This window comes from Manacus vitellinus, unplaced genomic scaffold (genome assembly GCF_001715985.3).
Source record: "Manacus vitellinus isolate BGI_N305 unplaced genomic scaffold, ASM171598v3 scaffold_12_pilon, whole genome shotgun sequence".
NCBI lineage: Eukaryota > Metazoa > Chordata > Aves > Passeriformes > Pipridae > Manacus > Manacus vitellinus.
The window spans coordinates 3619870-3638156 of record NW_021938949.1 but is presented as its reverse complement, the minus strand read 5'-3'; the positions used below and the strand labels follow the sequence as shown (position 1 = coordinate 3638156).

Sequence of the window (18287 nt, the reverse complement as noted above, 5' to 3'; positions counted from 1 at the left end):
ACTTGTTTTCTCTTCTTATGGGATAGTCTGTAGGTTACATCTGCAGTTGCACTTGATGTTGATTACTGAGGTGTCAGTAATATTTAACATATGGAATGGTCTAGTCTGTAATTAAAACTGTGGGTCCTGTGGTTGTAATCACACCCACCCCAAACCCAGTAGCCCTGAAGCAAACAAAATGTGGGCACGTTGGTTAATTGTTTGTTTATCAGTGGTAGTGGGGTTGGCTCCAGTCTCACCACTGGTATCCCAGAATCCTGGAATGGTTTGGGTGGGAAGGGACCTTAAAGATCATCCATTTCCAACCCCTGCCATGGGCAGGGACACCTTCCACTAGCCCAGGTTGCTCCAAGCCCCCTCCAACCCAGCCTTGGACACTTCCAGGGCTGGGGCAGCCACAGCTTCTCTGGGCAACCTGTGCCAGGGCCTAAATAACCTCTGAGGGTCATTAGTTCTTGGTCAAGATTTCTAGAATAAATAATAAAATCATATTTTCTGGTGATTTATCCCTGTTTTCTGAAGCAGGAGTCTGGATTACACGGAGCAGGGATCTGATTTGTTACAGCAATTCTTCTGTCAAATCACCACAGTACCACTTCTCCACATGTAGGGCACGGGCTCCCCCAAGGACTGTAAATGAAGAGCATTCCCCTAATTTCAGTCCAGCTCTGCTGAAAAATGGGGGCTGAGGCTCTGGTTCAGCAGGGGTAGATTTACCAAAACAGATTTAAAAAGGAGCTGCAGCCTCCTTGGAGCAGCAGGGAGCAGCTGTGACACACTCAGGGTGTGATGTCCTGTTTGGGGAGCTCAGTCCCTCGTTTATGTTCCACCCCTATCACCTGCCTGTCTGTGCCTCTTAAACTGACTTCTGGAGGAAAATAACTCTTCCTCCTCTGAAATTTTTCATGGCTAATTATGTGTGTTTCCACCATTCCCAGCACTTCTGGCAGGAGGTGGGAGCTAATTTACCTCTTCTCTGCCCAGTGCTCGTTTCTCAAAAACATTTCAAATTCCATGTTTTGATTCCATTTTGGGTTAGGGCTGGTCAGTGCTTTTAAGCCTTTCACCAGAGGACTCAGTATAGATGGTAAGTTGTCAAGCTGTCATGATTTTTAAACATCAAGCCTAATAATATTCCAAATATAAAGTTTATCAGGAGTGACAGAGTCCAGAAATTCGAGAAGGTAGAGGATGCCTTTTTCCTGTCCAGCCAAATCCATGTTTATGAACTGAAACAGTGAGAGATTTATGTAGCAACGATTTTGTTGCTTCTACTCAAATAATTTGATTGTTATATAGGCAAACTGCAAAGTGAAATGTAAGTTTAAAAATAAAGCAATGAGCAGGGATCCTATTAATACCTGAAAAATTTCATTTAAGAACTCTGCTACTATAGCTGAAGAGCAAGAAGTACTATTTTAAGAGTCACTCATGCTGATCTATGAAATTTATTTGGAATTACCCACTAGAGGAACATAATGCATGAAAAAAACCATGTCTTAACTTTCTTTTCAAACAGTGCCCTTAATCTTCTTTCTGTTCTAATATTAGCATGTATGAACCGTCTCTGGGGCCTCATAATTAAAAGAAGTCTGCCTATGCTACTTTAAAACCCAAATGTAAGCAGAATTTTCAAAGGTTTTCAAAGATAAAATTGTGTTCTCCTTTTTTCCCCTCAGCAGATATTATTGCTAAGATGTAAAATTCTGCATGACTTCAGTAAAGTTTCTCTGGAGGCTGAAGGGAGTCCTGGTTGCCCTTCTCACTGAAAACATTTTGAAGGCCAATAAATCAACTTCCTGGGACTGAAAGGCAATCTAGCAGTGATGTTTGCATCTGAATTGAATTTTCAAAGTCGTTGGAGGTTTGAACAGCCTCCAGCCTCCCTCAGAAATGTCTCAGAAAGCCTTCAATCCATAATTCCCGTGAATTTAACCATCAACTGAGCCCCTGGCTTTGCCTTAAATAACATAACTTGCAAAGAAGCAAACCCCCTGCTCTGTTCCTTGTAGCACTTCCTATGTCTTGTAGATCCCAATTATCCCAAAGGTGGTTTTGATGCAGGATTCAGTTGCCTGATCACAGTTCAGTTCCTTCCTCAGCTCTGTTGACTCTGGGTTTAACTTTGTCCTAAACGTGGGTTTGTAGAAACACCTGAAACATCAAACAGTGCTTTTGAGACATCAAATTCTTATATGGGGCTGACAAAACTAATGCAGAATCTACACAGGAGGGCTGAGATACCTCAGAACACCCCAAACAAGCATTTCTGGGGGGCTGAGACATCCTTTGAATTCCCATGGACTGCAAGAGAACCTGAGATAATGAAATAACCACACCACACATGGACACTGACACTGGAGGTTCTTCCTCAGAATGCAATTGCCTTTGCAGAGGGGATGATTTTGGGATGTTCTAGGTTATTTAGAACTTAAAAATCACAAGAGACACGGTGCAGGATCACAGGGGACATGAAAATTTCTGGTGTGAGAGGTGAGGGCCAAACAAAATACATGCAAACCTCTAAATAACACAAAATAGTGTCACTAAGTCACTAAGAAGCTGAGTGTAGACTCTATTCAGCAACTGCTATCTAGAAATCCATTTGGCTGTTTAAGTGAAGGTTCCCTTATCCCTTTAAATGAAGCTTAATTTCTTAAGCTTCCAAAACAAGTCATTAAAATTTTCTCATTTCACCATCTGTTAAAATGGTGCAGTGTCTCTGTCTAAGGTGTGTGCAACATCCTCAGATAACATATTGATAAAATTCAGATTAAACTGTGGCCAAGACCACCATTTTCCTTTTTTTCTCTGAATTATTGGACTTCAGTATTTCTTACTTAAGCTCTAATGGATATAAAACTCCTGCTCCTATTAATTGCTTCTATTTTTATAATTCAGAAGGGAAGAACCTGATGCTCTCTCAGTAGAGTGACTTTCATGGCACTGTAATCTCAGGGTTTCAAAGGAGACCAAGAGCCCAAACTGTTATTCTCAACGTCAAAGCAGAGTAGACACACCCTCCTGAAGGGTAATTAGAACTTTATCATCTCACTTAGGGCTAATTCCTGCTCTAAAGAAAACTTGATTCTTAGAAGAATCCCAAGAATCCAAATAGGAATATTTTGGTAATATCTAGTTCTGAAAACACTCAAAGTCTTTAACTAAAAAAAACAAGCAAACAAACAACCCACACAAAAAAACCCCACCAAAAAGCCACAACAGAAAAACAAAACCAACCAACTAAAAAAACTCCGAAACAAACAAAAATCAAACAAACAAAACAACAAAAACCAACCAAACAAAACAGAAAAAAAAAAAAACCACAAAGCCCCCTCAAAAAAACCCAAAACCAAAACCAAAACCAAAAACAAAAAAACCCCAAAAAAACCCAAACCAAAAAACAAATTAACAGGTATATTTACTTTTATTGTTTTGTGGGGAAGAAATGTATGGGTTTTCCTATGGGGAAAGGGAGAAATTGTTTTATGGGAAATGTATGTACTGTTTTATGAGCAGGAAATGTATGTTTGGAGGACTTGGTGTGAATATTCCCACAGCTGATGGACCATCCAATTTTGTCCAGCTGACAAAGAGATGGAGATCCAAGGAGTGTGAAATCCATTTAAGTTTTGTGGAAAACATGGGTGTAAAGGAGAGGTGGTATAAATGTCCATATTGGAGAAGAGGTGCTGCTTGAGCTTGATTATTGTGATAACCTGAAGAGTCCATGTGGAATTCACACACAGACATGGATAAAAATCAATAACTGTATGAGATCCCAGCCTCCTCCTGCCGTTTATTTGCAGAAAAACCTTCAGCTAGAGTTTTCACATCCTTAGACCTCAAAATATGAGCCAGCAGGTACAAACTGGAAAGAAATCCGGCTCTTCTCATTCTGATGACAACAGAATTTCTTGAGTTTTTTTTTTGTCTTTCACCAAGGTTGGGGGAATCCATCCAGAATGCAAGATATTCCAGCAGGTGGTCAAAGAGGAGGCTCTCTGCCTGGAACAGAATGAATCTGTTTCTCCTGATCTTAAAGGTAAGAATCCTGATTGTCAAACTCTGGTATGAATATCCCTTGGATATCTTTTCATGGGCACAATGTCAGATATCATTTGTTCTCCTAAGTAAAACTTCCCAGATAAATTCCTCTTTTATTTGGTTTCCAGTTGATGGGTTTTCTTGGCTTCCAACAGATTCCTATTTTTATTTGGTTTCCAATAGATTTGTTTTTTTGGTATCCAATAGATTCCTCTTTTATTTGCTTTCCAATAGTTTTTTCTTATTGGCTTCCAATAGATTCCTCTTTTATTTGGTTTCCAGTAGATTCCTCTTTATTTGGTTTCCAATGGATGGGTTTTATTGGCTTCCAATAGATTCCTCTTTTATTTGGTTTCTTAATGGCTTGAAATGCTTCTTGTCTAGGCTGGGACTTTTACCTCATCTCATTTTGGGCATCTTTAAAAGCTCAATGTCTAAGGCAGAATTTGTCTTCTTAGAATCCTTTAAAGTACATGGAGGAGGGTGGGTGTCCCTAGAACACATTTCATTGCATTTTAGACACTTTGGAATGAAATTAATAATTTTCTGGAGTAGAATTTCTCTTTACTGCTACAGAAAGAAAATAAGATGATTGGTTCATACTTAGGCAGGTTAAGTAGCTTAGTTAGGGAAGGAAAACCCTACTTGGAATGTCTCACATTAGTAAAGTATTTGGTGTATTCTATACCCAAAATACCAAAGAAATTTCCACAGAAGATGCTGAAAAACGTGTTGCAATTATATCATGTTGGGAATCATTCACATGCTGAAAATGTTCTTTGGGGGGAGAAAAAAAAATAAAAAAAAAAATCCCAAGTTCTTCAAAATATTATATTTCCACAGTTTTACATGTTATTCGTTTGCTTGAGGAGATTTATTGTGGTGGTGTTTTGAAGCCTGTTCCGTGCTCAGATATAAATTTTGAAAACTAAAATGAACACGTAACAGAGCCTGTAAAATATATTGAAAATGCTGTGTAGGGTGTTCCCTCCTGGGGTTTTGACCTTGTGGAGACACGCTTAGAAATAATTCAAAGTGAAATTTTGGAACGTTCAAACCCTCCAAAGTTCAGTCAGATTTTTTCCAGCCAACTTTGCTTAGAAAAGTTTGAATCCACCTCAGTGAGATTTTTCAGTTATGTGAATTATGAGAGGTTAATTTTTTTTTCTGGTTGGTATAGAAGAATTGTAACCCCCTGGAAATCTGCCTTTATCAGCCTATTGGAAATTACAGTCCAACCCCCAGGATATTTCCTTTGTCTTATATATTATTGTGCAGTATTTCCAATCACTTTAACCTTCCATATTCCTCTTCTAGTTTCCTACTCTATTTTGGTGATATTCCACCCCACACACTTTAATCAAGTCCATAATATCTCTTGGACACATTTTGCACTTGCAGCACACAATAATCCACTCAAAAAGACATTCTGGCATAAATCAGGTATTTTCAAAAATTATCTGTTAGATGCATTCCAGGATGTCATTCCAAGTTTCCTCCTCTTTAACACAACAATAATGACATCATTTTTTAATCCTCTTTGTAGCAAAGGTTACTCAAGGAAATAAAAAGCCCTGGAAGTTCTGTTAAACTATTTAAAAATCTTCAACCTTGTCAGCTCTGAGCTTCTCAAAGCTCTCCTTTCCACCTTTTATTCTCTAGAGATGGAAAGACCTTAATGAGAATCTGTTCTGGTGTTCACAGCCTTTCTCAAGGCATTTTGAAATTAAACATTAGATCCAGAAAACCAGTTTATCTCCAGTATTTTATCTGGAGGATAAAACTAGACTAAAATTAGTAAGAGTCCATAGCTTGTGTTTTGGTTTTCAGGAATTCAGCGAGGCAAGGAGAAGGATCACAGTTTGTAGAGTTACTTCTGAGCAGTCACAGAGAAGCTGTGCTGGGATTAGTCTGTGTTACAGAGATTTTGATCCAAAGTAGTTCCACACTATTCTTGTTGTACAGGGCACTGTCTAATGAGTGTCATCAGCAGCCAGACTGTCTCATTTTGAAGTAGATGTGTAAAATAGGTCAAATAAACCAAGCTCTAAAAAAACACTTATTTTTCCTCCACTGTCTAAAAAAGAAACAGCCCTGGATTACTGAGCAAGACTTGAATATCTGTGATGTCAACATTACTTGATACAGCTCCTGCTGCAGTTTATGGAGTCTCAGGTGACTTGGACACCCACAACTCTCTTGAAAACCTTGGCATGAAAAATTCCCTTTTGGCTTCTGCACTCAGCGGTTTTTTTGATATACATTGAAGAAGTCGCTGGAAATTAAGCCAAATTTAAGATTTAAAACATACAGATTCCTTTACTACACAGGGAATGGAATCTCATTTTTAACCCCACATTGCCACATAAATTAGATTTTTAGACCCAACTCTTCAACTCTATTATAGTCCCTCTAAGAAGGAGCACTTCAGTTGCTAAGTCCATGCACATGGACCATTGCATGTGTAAGAGGGACTAACATTACCTGGCTTTAATAATTCAAAAATTAGCAGCCTATCTTAGGGTATAATCATCAGCCAGACCCAGGTATTTGCAGCCAGTGATTCATCCTGCCCTCAGAAAGAGGCCTCCAATATTTGGGATGAATCACGGGCTGGAAGCCACTGTCTCTTTCCTCTGCTTACAAAGGGAACAGAGCTGAGATTAGCTGACATATTTTAGGCAATTAAAATCATAGTTAATGAATCAGGGCCTCTATTTTGCCATCTGGCAAATTGGGGATACCAGGAATTGCATCCTTCCAAGGGTCACGTGAGGACAATGGTGTGGGAGATTCTCAGGGCTCTCCTTTTGGAAGCCAGAGAGCAGCTTAACTCAGCTACAGGTAAGTGATATTTCTTCCACATTTCAGCTCCTCACAATTTTAGCTTTGCCTTATCATCTCCCCCCAGAGGAAGCAGAAAAGAGTCATGAAAGAAAATAACACCTCCCCAACCCAAACTCCTGCACTGCTTTATATCCACCTTACGACCACCTGGGGGTTAGTTGGGGTTGCAGAATGATGCTTTTTTTTTTTTTTTCAGTTTGTTCAGGCACTTTTACATGCTGGTAATTTTTCTGTGCTGCCCCCACACCTACTCGCCCACAGCTGGAAGTGTCACTGTGATGCATCTGTGGCAAACCTGGGATTAACCAAAGCTTCTGAGAAAACCCTTTTTAATGGACTCATAACCAACATAATTTCCTGTGTCATCAACCAGCAGCCTCTGGTTTAAGCAACCTCATGGATGCACCTATTCCCAACGATGGGATGAATCTTATCCTTATTGAAATCCATTGCAAAAATACCATTGGTTTCCTAATACTGGGATTTCACCCTTATTTCCTTCAAGCCAGGTAAAACTGGTAGAGTTTTAGCAGGAAATCAAGGGATTAAGGTTGAACTTCTAAGTCTGATTTTTTCAGTCAGGCCCTGGAACCAGCGATGAGAAATCTCAGGTGCTAATAATTATTCAATATTTTAATTTTGGTGGGTTTTGTTTTGACAATAGCAAGAGCTCCAAGAGATTTGACTTTCAGATTGTGTGTCTGTTTGAATTTCAGGTATATTCTCTCACAAGATAAGGTGGAGGAATGTCCAGCTGGAATGCCAAATGCATATGTGATCAAGGATGCATCCAAGGAGAAGAGGAAAACAATTCTCTCCTTCCCTTCAGTGCTGCATGCCCTGTTGTGGCTCTTCCTGCATGTGAATTAGTGGGAAAGCCACAGAAAATGTCATTATGGGAGATCAACTGCGTGATGTTCTCTGTGTTTCTCTTTATTTAGAAGCACTTTTTTTCTTACAGGATGTGCCAGAGATTGGGATGGTTTAACCTGCTGGCCCAGAGCCACTTTTGGGGAAGTGGTGAAAATTCCCTGTCCACGATTTTTCGAAGAATTCACCAATACCCATGGCAAGACTTTTTGTCCCTACTTTTTTTTTAATTATTTTATTTTAAATAAATTCTAATAGCTGAAAATTCCTACATTTTTTCCTGATTCCCAATGCTATCATACAGTAGCTATCCAGATACACATCTTGGCTTGTGGTCAATATTTCCTTGCATTATGCTGTACTGAATTGTCTCATTTCTTTCATGGTCTAAAAGTGATGGATAATTGCACTATGTTACTAACTTTGTAAAGGAATATGTTGTAGAATCACTGATTTATAAACTCATAAAATAATTAATATTAAAAAGGACCTACTGAGGTCATCTGGTCCATTCCTTCAGTCAGAGCAGGACCGAGTTTAAAACTTGTATCTGATTTCCAATATAGATCAGGTGGCTCAGAGCTTTGTGTACAATCCCCAAATATGTTGTAAATGTGTAATTTGATTTCCTCCACGTAAGTATTGAATTTACAGAATTGATTTCCCATATGAAATGCTCAAGTCTCACTGCATCTTGAAACGAATTTCCACATTTTCAAATGATATACAGAATATTGGAACCCTACAGCTTAACTTGCTGGACATGTCTAGACCTGTAAGTCCCTGACTTAAGGATCAAAGTAGAAATAAGAAATTGTTGTTGCTCATCCAAACCTAAAGAACAGCAGCAGCACCACCCCCCTCCCCTAATTAATTCTCTGCTCTCTTTTCCCATGAAAGGTTTCCTCCAGAGGAATTGCACACAGGAGGCACATTGGTCAGAACCATTCCCCCCATACACTGTTGCCTGTGGGTTTGATGAAGGTTCCAGTAAAGGACCTGAGGATCAGGTGAGTGTTTGATTTCCAGAGCATCCTTTCCTGAGAGTACTGAGTAGCTCCACACATCTGACTCCTGTCAGAACCCAGTAATTACCCATTTTCAGTGCTAAACTCCAAAATTTTAGGTGTATTTAATGCTTGTTTAACAAATTAGGCTTAATAGAAAGCAAGTGAGTAGCAAGAAATACTTCCTTCTCTGTGTAAATGTCTCCTCTTGTTGTTAATGAGTAAACTCATGATTAGTTCACTTTTCCTGCCTAAAAAAGACTTTGGCTCTCTAACAGAGGTGATTTTAGTTCTCATCATGCACCCATATCCCAAGGAAGCCCTACCAAGCTCACCACAGGGAATTTTTCAGGGAAAATTCCTCTGTATGCCTCCAGTTGATTTTTTTCCCCCCAGATTTTAAGTCAATCAGAAAAAATTAGTCCGTGACTTTCTAGCATGGTGGTCAAGGCACACCTTTGTGAGGGAATTCTTGGATGCCATTGAGCAGAGGACCCTGAGCAAGCAGGTCTAAGGGAAGGTGTCCCTGCCTATGGCAGGTGGGTTGGAATTGGATGATCTTTGAAGGTCCCTTCTGACCCAAACCACTCTATGAAATGATAACTTTTATACTTTCCTGTAGGTGTTCATGGAGCAGGCAGCAAACCTCTATTTTTCCTATCTGATGACCATCACTGGCACTTAGTTAAGCTCCTGCAGAATTTCTTTCACTGCCACATCTTCATATGATTTTAATTCCCATATTCCTCATCCCCCTACTTGGCCCCAGGATGGGAATGCCTCACACTCTGCTGGTCCCTCACTGGTGAACTTCTCCTGGCTGAAGGTTATTAATTAATTAATTAATTAACAGAGAGGCTGCCTCTGCCTTGGAGTTCTGAAATTTGAGAGATGGGACAGTCCCAGCAAGAGAGAACAGGGATGTCTCCACCCCCTCCTTTCAGTCTGCATTGAACAAGGCTCCTCTTGCACATCCCAAAAAAGTAGGATTATGTACATCCACGCAAGTGTTTGCAATAGGTATTGAAAAACCCAAGTTAGCAAAACAGATGAATAGTTCTGGGTAAAAATTTCAAGATGTTTTTTTAAGAATCCAAATCAATATTTTTATACGGGGCTTTTGAGCTTTGGAATCTCCGTGACTTATTTTTTCAGGAAACTGAAAAAAAGGTATCGTGTACACCATAATAAGTGTCAAAAAGGCATATCAAATTACAAAAAAAAAAAGATGGAACAAACCAGAAAACACAGTGGTTTATTTGTAGATGGTTTGAAAATACAGCAAGAGCTTCAATTCACCAAATAAATATTTTCTTAATGCAATTTATTAATGCATTTTATTAATACAGCTGGGTTTTTTTAATGTTTCACTCTCAAAAAGTCATGTAAACAGTTCAGAAAAGAGCCATTTATCACAAGCCAAAGCAAGATACAGAAAGGTGGAGAGGGTTGTCATCACTAACACTGAGTATTATCTGGAATTAACCAGGCACACAAGCTCAAGCACAAACTAGTTCAGATATCTGAATCTTTGGGAAGTGTAGACAAAATTTGCTTCATATAATAATAATAATAATTTGACTAGGTGAATGTAGAACCTAAGAATGGCTGTAACAAGTGGTAAAAATATCTGGAGCTGAATCCCCCATCTATAAATTAGGAATATTTGTAATTCTTTGCCCTTTAGGGAAGCTGGAAAGATAAATGTTTTTAAAAAAACCCCATAAATAAATGCTTAAAAAACATCTGGGAAGATGCTGGAAAGCATATAAACACTTCAGAAAAAAAAGCCATTTATCACAAGCCAGAGCAAGACACCAAAAGGTGAGGAGGGTTGTCATCACTGACACTCTGGGTGTTATCTGGAGGTAACCATTTTGTTCTCCAGGCACACAGGCTCGAGCACAAACTAGTTCAGATCTAAATCTTTGGGAAATGTAGACACAATTTGCTTCAGAAATTTGGCTCCATGAACTTAGAACCTAGAATGGTTCTAATATCTTTACAGGGAGTAAAGATATTTGGAGCTCGATCTCCCACCTATAAATTAGGAATATTTGTAATTCTTTGCCCTTTAGGGAAGCAGAAAGATAAATGCTTAAAAAAAAACATAAATAAATGCTTAAAAAACAGCTGGGAAGATGGTGGAAAGCATATAAACAGTTCAGAAGGGATGTAAGATTCAGAAGGGGACATATTCTGGAGCACAGTTCTCCAGCCCTGGGACCAGCTGGCCACCCCCAGAGCTTGGGTTTCCCCCAAGCAGTCCCTGGATTATGCTAAACCAGTTTGTGGCTGGCCTAGGCTAAAATCCAGCAAGGAACATTTCAACAGTATGGAAGACTTCAATTCAGAGGCCCTGACTGTGTTTAGTTTGTTATTCCAGTCAAATCCCCCAGGTTTGACTAGAAAAGGAAGATAAGATCAGCAATCTCGGATGCATTGCAAACATGGGGAAGTAACAAGAATCCCAATTATATTCCAAGAGATCCACTTGCTTTGTATTTTGTATGTGCAGTGAACACTTGTGATGTCCTCTGCATAATGTTTTTTTTTTATCTATCCTACAAAAACAGATAAAATGAATTGAAATACTTCATTATTCAGTTGAAGAACCTGTTTTCCCATTTTCTTCTGTGTTTTGGAAATACTGTATAAAAGATTAGGACTATATCAGAAACACCAGACTGATTCCTATCTTGTCAGGATTACATGATTTATTTATGGCTCTAGTTAAAATTGCTAATCACTTGTCTCAGCCTAGAATTGCAGCCTTTTGGACAAACAGATTTTGGATCAATTAGAGAACAAAGCATCCATTGCATTAGTAAGGGGGAAATTTGCCTGGATTCAGAGAATTTAGTTCCTTGGGATTTTAAATAATTAGGTGATTTTGTAGTCAATCAGAATAAAATTTGCATAGTTAAAGCCATGTAGATATGCTTCATTTTTCTCACTACACTGGGTGTTTAATTTGAAAAGAAATGAACTGTAAAGAGTTTATAGTGTTACAGTTTATAGGAATGGAATGAACTGTTTGTCCAAAGCATTGACTGTGAGGTGATTTTCTTGGCTTTAACTTTCTCACCTCCACAATATGATGGAGCTGTTTCTCAGTATTTCAGTTCCCTCACCTACAAATTGCCAAGTTTTATTTCTCTTTCAGCCATAGCTCTTTATGAAAATCAATGTTTATTGAGTCTGGCTCAGGCCTGAAGTGACAGATTCACAAATCACCCACCAGGAGGTTTCAGTGCCCCAGACTCTTTAGGTACCAACAAGAGAAAATGCAGTTACTTTAAAAAAAAAGCTAAAAAATTTCCCTGTAAGACATGGTCAGAGGGGTCAGATGAGCCTGTGGGCTGTGAAACCTGTCTCCTGTGTAAGGTTCAGTAGGATTTAAAGGAAAACATGTTTGTGGTGGAGGGAAAAACCTGAAGCAGATCTCAAGCACAGGGGTGGTGGTACTGGTGAAATAAGTGAAAATAAGTGGTGAAAATGTGTCCTGGTGAAATAAGCACCCATAGCATTCATCCTCCAGAATCCCCTGCATCAGACTGTGTCTCTTTTCCCCCCAGAAATCCTATTATTCTGCATTTTGGCGTGTCTACACCGCTGGCTATGCAGCATCAGTGACTTCACTCGTTACAGCTCTAATTGTCTTTGCTGCCTTCAGGTAAATATAAATGGGCTCTTTTTCAGGATGTCTTAAGACAATCTCATCCTAATTTCCATCAAATCCTCTGTGGTTTTGCTTTGTGGGCTTTTAAGTATTTTTAATTATTATTTTCTAATCATTCTGAGACATAATGCTGTTGATGGTGGTGGGTCTTTCTCTATTTGTGCTGTAGTATTTCCCTGCAGATGTTAAAACATCCAAGCTGCCTGGGCAGTCTGATTTAGTCTCTTTAATGCCACCATACAGTGGAGGTGCCCAAACTTACATCACTATTAGTATAAGAAAACAATTCCTTCAGCATATGGCAGGACATACCCTGCAGAAACACTGTCTCATGGTCCTGAACCAGAGGTGATTCTAAACTGTTCATTCCCTCTGTGAAAGGTTTCCAGAGCTGAGAGCTACAGGAAGACGTTTAAATAAATTTAAATGTTACATCTGATGATATCAGGAAATGGATCCTGGGTTTGAGTGGTTCCAGTGCTCTTGGGCAAGAGTTAAAGCCACTGTGCAGACAGGAGGGCAGAGCACAGAAGCAGCTTCCTAACTGGGGTGGGTTGGCATTCTCAAAGGTCACATCCCAGGACCACGAGGCTGATATGCCCAAGCCTTGAAGGAGATTCCATCAGCTCAAGGTAGAAGTGTGGACAGGGCAACCCAGGGAAATGGAATCATGGGATCATTTAGGTTGGAAAAGGTGTTTGAGATCCTCAACTCCGACCATTAACCCAGCATTGCCAAGGCCACCACTAAACCACGTCCCCAGGTGCCACATCTACATGTGCTTTAAATACCCACAGGGGTGGGGACTCAACCACTTCCCTGGGCAGCCTGTGCCAGTGCTGGACAATCCTTTCCATAAAGAAAATTTTCCTACTATCCAATCTAAACCTCCTCTGGCACAACTTGGGGCCTTTTCCTCTTGTCCTGTCCCTGTTACTCTGGAGAAGAGCCTGATACCCACTTGGCTACAACCTCCTTTCAGGAAGCTGTAGAGAGTGAGAAGGTCCCCCCTGAGCCTTCTTTTCTCCAGGCTGAGCCTCCCCAGCTCCCTCAGCAACCCTTCATCAAACTAATGTAGTTTAGGGCAAGGCAACCCCTTCTCTGGCACCCACCTTACAGAATGTGACTGACACCCATTCAACCTTCTCTTCTCTCTGACCAGAAAGGGGCTGAAAACCTTGTTGAGCCTTTTGCAAGCTCGTTCAACAAAAATATTATTTAGAATAATTAAAAGGCATTATTGTAACACAGCCCAAGAGTCCCACAGTTACTCTCTGCTTCTGGCATCTCCTCTAAATCTGTGGTGATTCAGGGACAATTACACTGGAATTTTTATTAGCTTAAACAGATAATAACTGCTCTGTTCCCTCATGTCTGTCTCCCTCTCAAACAGTGGCAGGTCATTTGTTTGCTCTGGGAGGTGTTGGCAGTTTGAGTTTTGCTGAGACCACGAGAAATTTCTGGTGAAGAACAATTTTTGTTTTCTCTTTCCATGTCAGAAAATTCCACTGTACACGGAATTACATCCACATGCACCTGTTTGTCTCCTTTATCTTGAGGGCAATTGCTGTTTTCACCAAAGATGCTGTTTTGTTTGCAGATGAAACTATGGACCACTGCCTAATGTCAACGGTACTGAACCTCCCCTCTCTTTTATCCTCGAGTTAACATTTCATTCTTGGGATTCCTAAGTCCCATTTCTCTTTTGTTTGCTAGGACTGAAATCTTAAAACAAACAACACAAAGACCAAGTGCAGCTATGGCTGCACTCAGCTTTGATATCTAAAGTACATGTCTCTAATGAAGCTGTAACAAGTTCTGCTAGCAAAGAATTTAATCTGTGAGAGAAACCCAGTATTTGTCTTTCAAAAAACTGAAGTAAAGTCAATTCAAATTATGGAACCTCAAACCTACTGAAATATTGTTAGAATGTCTTTGTTCTTGTGTGGTCATATTGAATTTTGCATCTGTCTGGAGAGAAACCAGACATAATGAGAGTAGATGTAACATATTTTTCTCCCCCTGCACTTCCAGGTTGCCTGTAAGGCTGCTGTGGCATTTTTCCAGTTCAGTATTTTGGCCAATTTCTTCTGGCTTCTCATTGAAGGGATTTACCTGCAAACCCTGCTCCTGCTGACCTTTGTTTCCAACAAGCAGTTCGTGTGGTGGTTCATAGTCACTGGCTGGGGTCAGTATTCCTGCTCTCTCTGTGTTATCTACCATCTCTGTTTACTGTCAGAAATAAATAAAACATGTGTTTTGAGACAAAATGTGCCTGTCAGAGGTGCCACCATTCTGAGGAAAGTTACCTGTTTATTCAGTAGTGTTACATGAAAACCACACATCACTGTATTGCCTTTCTTATCTTATTTATTTATCTTATTGGTTATTTACACCACTCACCACAGGGGTGATAAATCCAGTCCTCAAGATGATGACTAATTTGTCTGGATAACATCCTAGAAACACTTTGTCTTCCTCCACTGACTAAGGAAGTTTGGGTGACTAACTTAAAGTTGGCATTTTGCTTTTAGGAAACAGAACCTGAGAGATTAATCTTAGATCACGTGAGTTCAGGCTCAGGAATCAAACAATTCTTCTCTTTTGTTTTGTTTTTAAAAGAACTCCCGGCTTTAAGAAGTTCTTTGAGATTTTACAGCAATTAAAATTTTCTCTGATTGTCAGAACAGGAATGGGTAAGACCTAAAATTTCATTCATTGGAGAGAGTTATTTTTATGACTCTCAGATATTCCTGTGCCTCACCTCAGCTATTTTAAAAAAGAGGCACCCAAATTAAGCAGTTACAAAATGCCATTTTTTTGCCTTAGCATTGAAATCCAAATTATCCTCAAGTAAATATTAATTCATCCTTTATATTGAGATTCTCAGACTTTATATAATTCAATTTTTTTGAGCTATTCCAATTTTTTGAGCTAATTTTTGACTGTCTGAAATTAGACTCTCAGACCTTGATTAATCATGGCTAAATTGAGAGAACAAAAGAAACAACTCAATTAATAATGTAGAAATCCTCATTTACTTCTGGAATAAATGGAAGGGGAGAGACATCTCAGGGGTAACTCAGATCTTAGGTGATATGGATGTAAATATTTCTCTTCATTAATTAAACAGACCACTTGAACTGAACGTGGTCCCAGCTTTAAAGGACTTTAGCAAAGGGCTAAAATTTAGAAGAACACCCTCTAGGCCTTTTTTTAAAGATCTCAAGTGGTATTTAGAAAGATGTTACCTTTATTTCTGTCTGTTTATCAGTGAAAATGTCACTTGTTTCAGATTAGAGTCCCTTTTTTTTTCTGCAGCTTTGAAAGTCACTTGGTCTTTGGAAATTCAATTCCACAGAAAGAGAGCAAAAGCAATTTCTACTTTATAGGCCTTCTTAAAACAAAATCAGCCATAAATGTAGAAGGATAGAAGGATAAGCAGTAAAAAGTGGGAATAGAAATCACCAGTTGCTGGATTTAATTAAGTTTTCATGGAATTCTTATCAGCTGATGGGTCCAGAGTGATTAATAGAGGACAAAAATGTGAATTCTTCCACCTAGTGTACAAAAAGTTGTATGTTGGCCACAATTCACAGGATAAGAGAGCTCCAGAGCTTCACAAATGCTTGTAATTCATAGGCAAACCTAAAGTAATTCTTAATACTTATTTTTGAAAATGCAGTTTTACAGCACCCTTTATTCTCCTTTGCTTTTTTTTAAATTCCCCTGCCCTTGTATTCCTTTTTTTCCCCCTGAGCTGCGAGTTAAGTTCTTTCATAAAGTTATTTAAAATTGCCTGACCCATCATTTGTCCTTTAATGTGCATCCAACCTGCTGCACTCTGAAAGTGCTGGGAGTAAAGTCTCCATGGGACACAGTATTCCAAATAATTGTTGTGTTTCCATGTTGATTTGTCCAGGAGCTCCTGCTGCTGTGCTGTTTGCCTGGGTCCTTACAAGAATCCACCAACAAAATACTGGGTAAGTCAAAGCTTGGAAAAGGAAGATGAGGATATCCTGGTTTTTTATGGTGTTCTGCTCTGCTGGCGGGGAAAAAAGAGGTATTTAAAAAAAAAAAAAGGAAAAAACTCATGTATTCCCAAGTTCTGCTTCTAATCTTTACACTTCATATGGAAGTCTGTGAGAAAATAGTTTTAATTCTTCTGATTTGGTGTTTGTATATGGGATAATAAACCCGTGGTAACTACTGAAATTTCATTTAGTTCCCTAATGGCCAGACCTGCAATAATTGTATTTTAAGAAAATATATTATTTTTATCATTGTATACAATTATATAATTATATATAAGAAAATATAATAATATATAACCTTTATATAATTATATATAAGGAAATTATTATATTTTAAGAAATTAACTGTTTCTGTTTAAAATCAGCCATATATTACTAACCCAAATCTTTTCAAATAAGAACCTCCTAAACCAACACATCATGTCTTGTTAATTTGTTTCCATTTAATTATTTGATTTTTATTCTATTTTAATCTTTTAATCTGAGAGCCAGATATAAATGTTATTTACTAAAAGCTGTCCTGAAGGTGTCCAGGTCATGTGGACAATCAGTTGGAAAAGAGACTGTTCTACACCTTCCTGCTCAGAACTCAGATGAATGACAGAGAGGAGTGAGAAGAGCAGGAAAGAAGCCTGAAAATACAAATTTCTTGATTTTGCTTTGGTTCTTCCATCTTTGCTTCTTACAGGATAAATTTCCTTCAAATTGAGTTACACAGAGATTTTAGAGAGGTGTGAGGGTTCCAGTGCTGTCAGGGACATTTAGGCAGGGATTTAAACTTCGTTTTTCTGTGAAAAAGTGCTTTTATATGTTGTAAAAGCTCACATGGGACAGATAACATGACCTGTTTTGTTTGTGGTTTCAGATGTTGGGATGATGATGAAAATGGAGTGGTCTTATGGATCATCAAGGGCCCCATCCTGATAACTGTATTAGTATGTTTGGGTGTTTTTTCATTTTCCCTTGAATATCTGCGTATAGATCATTTTACCTGGTATATTTTTTAAATAATTTTATCTGGTATATTTTTGAAATAATTTTATCTGGTATATTTTTGAAATAATTTTATCTGGTTTTTTTTTTTTTTTAAATAAGTTCTTAGGATGTAAACTTAAGACAAAGAAATCTCCCTTATCCACCCATGTACACCACCTAAATTTAGAGAGGGAGTACTATTTCATTCAGGTCTGTATCTCTTGTAATCCCTATCCCAAATAATGAAGGGAACAGAAGGGACTGTTTAAACCATGTAAGACCTGCTGGCGAGAAAAACAGGGCATTAATATAAATAAAATAATATTATTTATTTATATATATAATATTTATTAACATAAATAAAATATATTATTACTCTCTCTGAGCTTGAGATACATAGGTCTACATTAATTCAACATAATTTTCACCGTATTTTATGTATAAATATATGTGGGTGGGAAAAATAATTACTATTTATAATGCTCTTGATTTGGTCTGAGAACAGATCTGCTCTGGTTTATGGCAGTGCACTTGCTCTGACTGGGGATTTTCAGTTATTTGTGTCAGCTCCTGGGCAATAATAAATTTACAGGTTTTGCCTTGTCTTTTCAGATTAACTTTATTATATTTATTAATGTGATCAGAATTCTAGTCCATAAACTGAAATCTCAAGAGGGAGGAGGGAGCCATTCGAGCCACTTCGTGTGAGTGTTTCTGGGTTTCTTAATATTGACCTGTTCTGATATGAGAAATATTTTATGGGCACAAAATGTTCTCCTCTTCTTCTAACAGAGAGAGAAATTCCCAGGAGAAATAACAATGTTC

At 38.6% G+C, this 18287-nt stretch overlaps 1 protein-coding gene across 1 annotated transcript in view; it reads left to right on the top strand.

The window, feature by feature from the left end:
- The window catches only part of LOC103756343 (vasoactive intestinal polypeptide receptor 1), a 29957-nt gene that overhangs the window by 6283 nt on the left and 5387 nt on the right, over positions 1 to 18287 (top strand). The window contains exons 2-11 of the mRNA XM_029957806.1: positions 3561 to 3649; positions 3946 to 4045; positions 7856 to 7963; positions 8665 to 8774; positions 12350 to 12447; positions 13953 to 14085; positions 14488 to 14641; positions 16376 to 16436; positions 17353 to 17422; positions 18075 to 18166. Of these exons, the coding sequence (XP_029813666.1) occupies positions 3561 to 3649; positions 3946 to 4045; positions 7856 to 7963; positions 8665 to 8774; positions 12350 to 12447; positions 13953 to 14085; positions 14488 to 14641; positions 16376 to 16436; positions 17353 to 17422; positions 18075 to 18166 (1015 nt within the window). The remainder of the gene's footprint in view (positions 1 to 3560; positions 3650 to 3945; positions 4046 to 7855; positions 7964 to 8664; positions 8775 to 12349; positions 12448 to 13952; positions 14086 to 14487; positions 14642 to 16375; positions 16437 to 17352; positions 17423 to 18074; positions 18167 to 18287) is intronic.